Source organism: Alligator sinensis, unplaced genomic scaffold (assembly GCF_000455745.1).
Source record: "Alligator sinensis unplaced genomic scaffold, ASM45574v1 scaffold308_1, whole genome shotgun sequence".
NCBI lineage: Eukaryota > Metazoa > Chordata > Crocodylia > Alligatoridae > Alligator > Alligator sinensis.
In genome coordinates, this window is record NW_005842041.1 from 1,116,277 (window position 1) to 1,127,467 (window position 11,191).

The 11,191-nt window shown below is 42.1% G+C and overlaps 1 protein-coding gene across 4 annotated transcripts in view; it reads right to left on the reverse strand.

Moving 5' to 3' along the window:
- Positions 1-4,469: 4,469 nt before the first annotated feature.
- DOCK8 (dedicator of cytokinesis 8) overlaps positions 4,470-11,191 on the reverse strand; it is a 163,011-nt gene continuing 156,289 nt past the window's right edge. For all 4 annotated transcript variants that reach the window (XM_025202973.1, XM_025202972.1, XM_014519464.2 and 1 more), the window contains 3 exons: positions 10,056-10,162; positions 9,462-9,632; positions 4,470-7,454 (listed from right to left, as the gene is read on the reverse strand). In XM_025202973.1, the coding sequence (XP_025058758.1) occupies positions 7,394-7,454; positions 9,462-9,632; positions 10,056-10,162 (339 nt within the window). In that variant the 3' untranslated portion in view covers positions 4,470-7,393. The remainder of the gene's footprint in view (positions 7,455-9,461; positions 9,633-10,055; positions 10,163-11,191) is intronic.

The following is an 11,191-nucleotide window of genomic DNA, read 5'->3' on the forward strand; positions in this document are numbered from 1 at the left end:
GGGAAAGAGAAGTGGGGTTATTGGACTAGAAACCCCAGAAAAAGGAGGTAAGTAAGTTATTAAACAAGATGCCAAGAAAGAGTAAAAGGAAAGCTGAGGGATTGACTAGGGGTCAAGAGACTTGTTAATGGACATAATAGGAATCATACTGTTATGTCTCAAGAAAAATGGACTGTAAGTGGGAATGAATAAATGCATATGACCGACTAATTAGTAGGCCCCGAGGGAGGACCAAGTTGAGCCTGAATTAACTTGACCAAGGGCGAAAGAAGGAGACTAATGCCCAAGGAGACTGTACCTGGAGAGAGGGGACAATGGGAGTAATAGGAGTCGTTATAAAGAGATCCACTGGCAATTGATGTCCTGAGAAAGGGAATAAAGCCCTAAGGATGTTGTGGACCACATGAGAGGGGCCATTAGTGGTCACCCTTCTGCCTGTAAGAGATTGGAATAACTAGTCTGTTACTAGTCACCATATCTTTACTTGCTGTAAAGGCGAGGCCAATAAAGTCACAGGCCTGTGCCTGTATTGGTGTGGTAAAGACAGGGTATGGGGGTGGCGGAGCCCTGTGAAGGAAATCACTGCTGCTGTCCCTAACAGCATGGATAACTGAATATCTCACCTCCCTTTGTTTTTCTCCTCCTTTTTTGTGCATCTTCAAACATCAAAATCGTGATAGGTGACCATAGAGAGAGACTACCCAAGGAAAAGTGGGATAGCAGTTGATCCGTTGCCAGCAAGCTTGAGACTTTCACAGGTTTCTATAATTATGTCAGCAACAAGAGGAAGATCAAAGAAAGTGTATATCCCTTACTGAATGGGAGAGGCAACCTTGTGACAGATGATGTGGAAAAAACTGAAGTACTTGATGCCTTTTTCACCTCAGTCTTCACAGGCAAGCTCAGCTCCCAGACTACTCCACCTGGAAGCACAGTTTGGGGAGGAGGTGAGCAGTCAATGCTGGGAAAGTAAAACAGGTTAGGGACTATTTAGAAAAGTTGGATGTATATAAGTCCATGAGGCCAGACACAATATACCTGAGGGTGCTGAGGGAGTTGGCAGATGTGATTGGAGAGTCACTGGCCTCTTTATCTTTGAAAACTCCTGGCAATTGTGGGGAGGTCCAAAATGATTGGAAAAGGGCAAATATAGTGCCCATCTTTAAGAAAGGGAAGAAGGAGGCTCCGGGGAATTACAGACTGGGGAGCCTCACCTCAGTCCCTAGCAAAATCACGGAGCAGGTCCTCAAAGAATCCATTTCTAAGTGCACTTTTGGAGGAGAAGGTGATTAAGAACAGTCAGTATGGATTCACCAAAGGCAAGTCATGTCTGACCAACCTGATTGCCTTCTATGATGAAGTGACTGGCTCTGTGGATACAGGGAGGTGACCAGTGGATGCGATATACCTTGACCTTAGCAAGGCTTTTGATACGGTCTCCCACAACATTCTTGCAAGCAAGCTAAGGAAGTGGAGGTTGAATGAATGGACTATGAGGTGGATAGAAAACTATCTGGATTGTTGGGCTAAAAGGGTAGTAATCAATGGCTCAATGTCTAGTTGGCAGCTGGCATCAAGTGGAGTGGTCCTGGGGCCAATGTTGTTCAATATCTTTATCAAGGACCTGAAAGATGGGATGGAGTGTACTCCCAGCAAGTTTGCAGATGACACCAAACGGGGGGAGAAGTAGATATGCCAGAGAGTAAGCTAGGATTCAGAGATACCTCAAGAAATTGGAGGATTGGACTAAAAGAAATCTCATGAGGTTCAATAAGCAGAAGTGCAAAGTTCTGCATTTGGAACGGAACAATCCCATGCACTGGTAGAGGCTGGGGACCAACTAAGCAGCAGCTCTGCAGAAAAGGACTTGGGGGTTACAGTGGACAGGAAGCTGAATATGAGCCAGCAGTGTATCCTTGTTGCAAAGAAGGCCAATGACATACTGGGCTGTATTAGTAGGAGTACTGCCAGCAGACCAAGGGAAGTGATTCTTTTCTTTCATTCGGCACTGGTGAGGCTGCACCTGGAGTACTGTGTCCAGTTTTAGACCCCCCCATTACAGAAAAGATATGTACAAGTTGGAGAGAGTGCAAAGAAGGGGCAATGAAAATGGTTAGAGGGCTGGGGCACATGACATATTAGGAGAGGCTGAGGGAACTAGGTTTATTCTGTCTAGAAAAGAGAAGACTGGGGTGGAGGGGGCAGTTAATAGCAGCCTTCAGCTACCTGAAGGGTGAGTCCAAAGAGGATGGTGCTAGAGTGTTCTCAATGTTGGCAGATAACAGAACAAGGAGTGATGGTCTCAGGTTGCAGTAAGGAAGTTTAGGTTAGTTTTTCCCAATATCTTTCTCATGAGGAAGGTAGTAAAGCACTGGAACAGGTCACCCAGAGAGGTTGTGGAATCTCCATCCTTGGAGGTTTTAAACCCCAGCTAGACAAAACCTTGGCTGGGATGATCTAGTTGGGAATAGCTCTGCTATGAGTAGGGGGTTGGACTAGATGACCTTCCAAGGCCCCTTCTAACCCTTATTTTCTATGATTCTATGAAAAAACACATTTCCCCTTCCAGCTTTTTACAAAGATGAACGAATTTCATTTTTTAAAAATTAGCTGTGCATTTTTCTGTTTTTTAGCAACAGTAACTTTTTCAGTTAATAAAACAATATTTGCAACAATACAGAAAGAATACTTTTTGTGAAAAAAATGAATGTTTTGGCAATGTTAGAAAGTCGCTCTTTGAATGCAAAGATAAAATTCAACCAGTTCCATTTATTGCACACAAAAATAACGACATGAAAAGTATTAAGGGTGCAAAATCATGCATTCAAAAGTTAAGAAATACCAGATATTCTAGCACCTTATGCAATCTCTATTCAGCTTTGTTATGTAGTTACACTTTCTTACAGTATTTATTGAAATGATCATGTTATTTTTATCTGTGGGATTTCTACCTTACTCAGGACATAAGTCAAACCAGTGAGTTCTATCGCACATCTACCAGCACCTGCTGACTTTCTTTTTAACCTCTGTGTCAAGTAGACTTAGACAGGTGTTAAAATAGTTAGTTGGACTCAGAACCACTAAAGTCAGCATTGCTTACGTGAATATGCTTGAGTGGTACCAAAGTTCCTCTTTCAAGTGTTCTTGGTTTATCAGATGAAAGCTCTTCTGTGTTGCAAAGCAAATGCAGATGCCTATAGTGAATGCCTTTATTTTCATTCCGAGCATTACTTTGAAAGACCGCAACATCTTTGAGCCAACTAAGAACCTTTGTCCTAGGCTTTATTTGAAGATTATAATCCACTCTTTCTGAAACAGTTGAGCCCCTTGTCCTTGAAACTGGCAAAGAAAAAAAGAATGCCAAAATGTTTGTCTTCAGTATGTCTGAATATGTCAAAAACCTAGTCTGAGTCAGTTCAGCTCACAGATGTTCTTATGGAGGATAGCTGCTAAAATATGGGCCCACAATCTTCACACTAGACAAGCACAAAAGTGTTTGATAACATTAATTACCATATTCATGTTACTGGGTGCATCTATACAAGACGTTTACTACAAAGCTGCCAAACTGGATCCGCAGTAAACTTCTCCGCATCTACATGTGCACCCCTACTAGGGCACATGAAACTAATAAACCTGCAGAGGACTTTTTTGTGTGCAGCAGCACACATGTAGACACTGCCCAACTGGTTGGGGCACAAGGGTGCTTCAGTGGGGCTGTCTGCTGGCTAGCCCCACACTGAAGCGCCCTTGTTATTTAAATTTTCAATTCAACACTGAGCATCTTAAACCTATTGCCACGTAATGGTTTAAGCTAGGTTTCTGAAAGGGTTTCCAGCTCAAAGGACTATAGCTCCATACTTCACTATTTGGTGCTTTTGTTGCTTGTTCCAATATGTTAGCCAATGAACTCAGTGAACATGGAAGCTGGACTTTATTTTCCACCCTGGAGCTAATTTGCAAACCTACTGAGCCACACCTGATGGGTTTTGCTGTGTCCCATGTGTTCAGTGGAGAAGGAGTCACAGTCTCAAGGGGTGGCAATTTTCATAGGCATTAAACTAATGTACCATTTAAAAAGAAAGCCAGCAGGCAAGCAAGTCACTTCCTCCTCTCGGGGTACCAAACATACAGCTCTGCAGGCCAAATCCAGGCCATAGCATGGCCTACCACTGAATTTGGAGACCCTGGGCTATTGGTGGCAGGAGAGTGAATGAGGACTGAGGCCTGCTATCACACTGCCACCTCCACCCCAACCTGGCAGGAGTCCCATGGTCCAGATCTGGCACAGGTGAGCTTGACAGACCTGCTCTAAGGTACAGAAAACTCCCATTGACTTCCATGGAGCCTGGATTTCAGTCTAAAGGTAAAAATCCTTAATGAAAGACAACACTAAAGTTGGTCATTATTCAAGCTTTGTTTCAGCTGGATGATGTTAAGATATAAAACACTTCAATCCAATGGAATCTCTTAGTTTTTATTTGAAGCGTTTACTTTATTGCAAAATGGAGCATCAAAACTTTGAATAATTTTACATTTTACACAGTTCGGCTTTTTAAAAGAAATGTACAAACCACTTTTATTTGTGAAAGGGATGATGTGTAAACCAAGGGCCAGACCGGCACCCCTTCCTTAACACAGGTGAGCCAAGAGTTTACCTGGGGAATTACCTGCTCACCACATCAAGTAAGGGATTTGCAGTTTAGCCTGCATTAATTCAAAGTATTTCTACAGCAAGACCAAATTGTACTATACAGCATGAAACACTTCAAGAGTGCAAACACAGCACATATAATTGAACCAGTATGCAGCAAATGTGTAACTTTTTTGTTTACCTGAAGTTTTTGTTGGGTAGCTGTGAATGAAGCAGCATGAGGACAATGAAACTGAATTTTGGCCAAGTGGGGTCAAAGACACTGTGAACATCTTTCAGAACAAAGTGTTAAAAGAATAAATAAAGGACAATGTTGTGGCACGCCAAGACTGAAGAGACTAGACTGTGGAAAACTGACTGCTCTGTTTAGTTTGTAAGTATTTTCAAAGCAACCTTATTAAAGGACAGCCACTCTGAGGAGACATCTGTTGGCTTTCAATTTGACACACTGTTTGCTTACTTCAGATGCTTTTGTTTCAAAATGCCCAGAGTTCTGACTCTTGAATATTGAATGTAGCAGGGACTGTGAGTAGAGAGAGAAAAAAAATACTTATACTAGAACAGTTTGCATTTATGCACATTGGTACAGAGATAGCATTTTTAAACCATTTTTCTTATCCCAGTGTATGTCTCAGATCTTTGATTGTGTGTGGGGATCTTTTGTATATAACCGTGGAAGCTCTCTTCCAACTTTTGAGTGCTCTGCTGTTAACAGGAGGAGCCTGTATTCAAAATCATGCTTCTGGCACCGACTTACCACATGGCTTTGGATAAGTCACTTCTTTTCAGGTGCAGACAGATGTGCAGTTCCTAGCTGTAACTCAGAAAAATTTCTGCAAAGTGCTCTGGGTTATAACATTACCCCAGACCAAACAAAAGTTCACTGTTGGTTCCAAGGTGGGGGGGAATTTAGCTGGGGCTGGGAGCTTGAAGCCAGGTTTGGGAGGGGAGAAAGGCAGTGGGAGGAGCTTGTTCTTGGAGCTTCTCAGCCAGTGCTGAAGGGTGGGATAGGTGAATTGGAGCCCCTCTACCTCAGAGGGCTCCAATGGGCCTATTCCATCCTCCAGGGGGGCTAAAAAAACCCAAACTGAACTCCTGCTCCCTTCCCCCTGTCATTTTGAAAACAGTGACAGGCTAAAAGCTCTGCAGACACAAGTTACAAAAGACTCTACATTTTGAAATGTCCTTATTTGACACTTCATGCAAGGAGGGGTTAGATTTTCACCCGATCTGTCATTTTTGAAGCTGTCTGCAGCTGTGCACTTGTGTTTGGTCACAGCTATAAGCTGCTTTCTGTGGCCAGATATGGTGAAAATTGTCACTTCTGTCTGCAACTTTCATGTCTCTCTGTTTCCCCAGCTGTAAAATAGCAACACTATTACAGTAAAAGCTGTGTTAGAGTGGTGAATGGGGGTGCTGGGTATCTAAAAATTCCAGTTATCTGAGGCAGGGGTTTTCAACCTTTTTGAAAACCCTTGTGGAGTGCGGGGGGTGTGGGGATGGCAGTGGCTGCATGCAGAGCAGTGGCAGCACAGGGTGGTGGGTGGTGGCAGCAGCCACCATGCACAAGCTTTCTTCCCCCCACCCCATGTCCGGCCAGCCAGAAATTCCAGTTAATACATTATTCCAGCTAGTAGAATGCTGTTTAACACAGCTTTTACTGTACTTGCTTTCTTCAGAGAAATGTTGTGAGGACCAAATTAGTTAAGGTTTCCTCAGGCATATGAATATGAAAAGCATTAAGTATTTATAAATATACAGAAACTGATTACAGTGTTATTATGCATTAAAAACTCAGATAAAGTACATCCTAGGAAATCCTCCCAGTACACTCCTATGGCTAATCTCTTTAGAGGGATCTCTCTTTACAGAAAGGTCTGTTCTCTTAAGAAAGCATTAATCATTTTAGCTCTATCCTTTTAAACACGTATCTGTTAATTTTGCAAAAACATGACACTAAAAATAACAAGTCCTAGGTTCACAGAGAAGTCTAATGTACATTTCACAAAAATAAATTTTAAATAGTTATTTCTGTAGGTAGGTGAATTAGGCAGAAATTCCCGATTGTTATTTTCTGCCTTTTAAAGTTTCAGCTAGGAAGACTCGAAAGGGAAGCAGCCCCTGTTTTAGCATTTTCATAGTTTGCTGTGAATGAGGAACACAAGCAAGGAAAGCTTGCTTTAAATTTACAGGTCTTTCCTAGGGTTCTAGTTCTGTAAAGCACTTGTGCACATGCTTAAGTTTATCTTTATATGAACATGTGCATAACTGCTAGAATATACTCCATCCCCCTGAAACCATGCTGAAGTGGTATCCTGAATAGGGGTATGTATGTGTAACATTCTTCAGTTTCTGTCAGGTATATTGGGCTGGTTCTTATAAAATAACAGTTAAAACGATAAAAAGTTCTGAGTCTCTTAAAAGTGATTATCACCTTCTGTACATACAAGTCCATTATTCAATGGCATCTCAATTCCCTGAACACTTAAATACAGAAACATTAAATACAGAAACAGCCGAAGTCCAGCTCCTCTTCCTCCCACTCCCATAGGAGACAGAGGTATGTGCTGTGTGTTGCGTTCCTTTTTATCCTGAATATCTAGTTTCTTAGCTTTGAGTGCAGTCTGCCCAGATCGTGTGCATGCTGTACTATGAGAAGAACTTCCAGGTTTGCATAGCAGTTGAATAGCCTCCAGGTTCTGTGCAACCTGGAACTCCCTCTTCTGAAGCTGACAGTCCTTAGCTGTTCTGTGAAGGGGAAGTTTCATATTTCCTAAAGCTAGAGTTATGAAAAGAGTTCCTGAAATGAAAACAAACAAACAAACAAACAAAAAAAGATCATGAATAAAACTTGGAAATGAAATTATTGGGTCTAAACAAACAAACAATAACTAGAAAAATTATTAGCCAAACAGTAGCTTATTTTAAATATCTGAAAAGTATATTTGACTTAGTGTCCTTGACACAAGTAGGTGGCTTGGGGGAAACCACACATTCAAAAGTACAAGGCATGAGAGTTTTTAATATCTGGATCATGCAGTCCTGATATGATCACACTTATTTCATGATGGACAATACTTCACGCTGACACTTAGAAACACATTTTCTAATTTAACTCTGGCTTCAGATAACAAAGAGATGGCATGTTATTCAGTAACCCAGTTCTAAACTGAGGTTTATTTTGGGATGAGAGATTCCACTTTTCATAGATTTCATAGACATTAGGGCTGGAAGGGATCTCGGAAGATCATCGAGTCCAGCCCCCCGCCCAAAGGGCAGGAAGTCAGCTGGGGTCATAGGATCCCAGCAAGATAAGCATCCAGTTTCATCTTGAAGGTGTTCAATGAAGGCGCTTGAACCACCTCTGGTGGCAGGCTGTTCCAGACCTTGGGGGCTCGGACAGTAAAGAAGTTCTTCCTTATGTCCAGCCTGAAACGATCTTGAAGTAGTTTGTGACCATTCGACCTCGTCATCCCTTGGGGCGCTCTGGTGAACAAACGTTCCCCCAGATACTGGTGGTCACCCCTGATAAACTTGTAGGTGGCCATCAGATCACCCCTGAGCCTGCGCTTTTTCAGGCTAAAGAGCCCCAGGGCTCTCAGCCTGCCATCGTAGGGTCTGCTTCCCTGACCTCTGATCATGCGCGTGGCTCTTCTCTGGACTCTCTCAAGCTTCTCCACATCCTTTTTGAATTGTGGAGCCCAAAACTGGACACAGTACTCCAGCTGTGGCCTCACTAAGGCCGAGTACAGGGGGAGAATGACGTCCCGGGATTTGCTTGAGAAGCATCTATGGATGCAAGCCAGCGTTTTGGTCACTTTACTAGCCGCCGCGTTGCATTGCAGGCTGCAGATGTAGCAGCTGCCCCCACAATTTGGAGAGCCCAACCATGGTAGGTAGGACTCTACTCCTCATTCACCAGCAGTTATCATAATATCCCTGGCCTGTCCTCAACTTTTTCCTGAAGGATTTTGCTGCACCTCGATATGCTCCCTAGTGCTGCATAGCAGCATTTGAGGTCTGGCTTATGCTACACGGCAAGCCAGCTCTGGAGCCTCACCCTCCAGTAGCCACACTTCAGTGCTAGAGCCTGCCCCAACAGTGGCTGCCAGTTGGGGTTGCAGTGGATCGTGGAGGACCCAAGGCGACAATTGGCCAGTTTCTCCAAGAGGCAATCATGGGACACCAGATCGAAGGCTTTTTTGAAGTCAAGATATATGACATCAATCTCTTCTCCCTTGTCCAGGTGATAGGTCACCTGGTCGTAGAAGGAAATGAGATTGGTCAAGCAAGACCTACCCGCAACAAACCTGTTCTGGCTATCCCTTAAGATGTTGGCGTCGGCCAGTCCATTAAGGATGGCCTCTTTAATAAACTTTTCTAAGATCTTCCCCGGGATAGAAGTCAGGCTGATGGGCCTATAGTTAGCCGGATCCACTTTCCTCCCTTTCTTGAAGATAGGCACCACATTGGCCTTCTTCCAGTCTTCAGGCACTACACCAGAGCGCCAAGAGTTTTCAAAGATCCATGCTAGAGGCTGGGCTATGATGCTCGCCAGCTCCTTGAGTACCCTGGGGTGAAGATTGTCAGGGCTGGCTGACTTGAAGGTATCCAGCTTCTCAAGTCTTTTATTGACTTTGTAAAAGTAACATTGATGAAACTGCCTTGTGGAATACCACCTTGTGCTGCATAACTAACACTGTCCAATTTTTTGGTGGAAGCAGTGGAAAAATTCTTTTAGTGTTTAATAATTAGAGGCATTATTTCTGCACGATAAACACACCAGTACCCATTGCCCGAGTCATACCTTGTTGTACTGTGGACTTTCACTATAGGTTTATACAGCTCTGGGATTTTCCTCTCAATCATTGGCCTAAGGTTCTCTTTCAGTTTGTTATAATTCTTTTTGAGTTCTTGCTGGTACTCTCGCTGGTCTGCTGTAATAAGGCGTCTGTTTTTCTCCACTGCTTCACCACATCTGTTCACAAAACAACGATAAAACCACACTGGTTAATTCTGACAATTTTTAAAAATCTGCATTAAATAACCTGACAGGCTGAAATTAGGCTTTGTTTGTTGCCAAACCCACGTATATCTCCAATAAATCACCAGTCAGAGATGTTGAAAACAAGTGAGAAATATCTGATCTTTCTGCCCACATGAATTGAGTTTACCATTCATTCAGACATGAAGCAAATATGAGAGAAATAATAAAGAAAAAATTCTAGTAGTGATAATGAATTATATTCATACCTTATGTAAACAGAACTCAGTAGTGTTGGCCAATATATTTCTCTCCAAAAAGTAACTTTACTGACTTTCATTATTAATTTTATTAACATTGGTACAATTCAACAACCCTGGTTTAACAGACCCCCAATAAGATGTCCTTTTTACTGACCTCCTTATAAATTCTTTGAAGCACAACCTCAGCTTGTTGTGATGTCGATAAAGTTTTGGGTCAGCTGGTATTTCAGCCAGGAACACTTGAGCTACCTCTAGTGGTCCCTTATAAGAACAACACAATAAAATATTACATAAGCACATTTCCTGCTTTAACAGAAAAGGAAGCACACACCTGATTTGATTTGGTAGGTTGTGTGTTTAACTTCACATAAAATAGAAACAGAAAAGTGCAAAAACCCAACAGCACATATTGGCAATATGGTAGGATACTAGTCTTGTAAGACTTTACTATGATTATGCTGCATTAATCCTGGTAAATTTTCCTCTCCCCTCTATTCTTTGGCAATCAAAAGTTTAGGCCAATATTTTTCTGTTCTGTTCTAGTTTTATCTCCCACTCCAATTGCCAGTAACTCTCCTGTTCATTGCAGAGTGAATAAATTATATCAGATAAAGGAGCTGGAACTTGCCTTTTACCAAACTATTTTGCATGAGAGATGAACAGCTACTTAGTGATGGGTGGCAGTACAAAAACCCAAAGATAGTTAAATAAGGGCAGAGCAAGTATAGAATGCACTCTCCATGGTGCGAGCAGTGTATTACTATAAAGAACTCAATTTGGATGTTTTGATTGAGAAAATATCTTGAAAAAAAATGAAAGAACCTGACATAGTTAGGGGAAACAAACTATTGAGGCAAGGCTAGTGCCTTATTTTGTCTTCATGTTGTAGATTTTTGTGAAAGGGTATGCATATTATAATAGTAAACTTTAGCTGTATCTGAGGGAGTGGTTGTATTCTCCTAGTTTATGTATTTTATACAAAGAGCTTTGGACTTCTGATGACCTTATAGCAAAGTTCTATTATTCCTTTAGCATAATCCTTGGTGACTAAAGTCGATGGGATTAGTACATTATCAAAGGAAAAATTCTTTAGACATGCTAAGTTTGCTACGGCTAATCTTCTAGAAACTTAAATGTATATCTGCACCTTTGATGACCTATCTGAATCTACTGTATGTGCAAGACTGAGCTGGGAATCTAATGGGAACAGGCTTGTATGAAAGACACAGGGTTTCTTGTTCTCTGATGGGACAAAAACATGGAAATAGCCCATCACCTACTGTTTAGCAT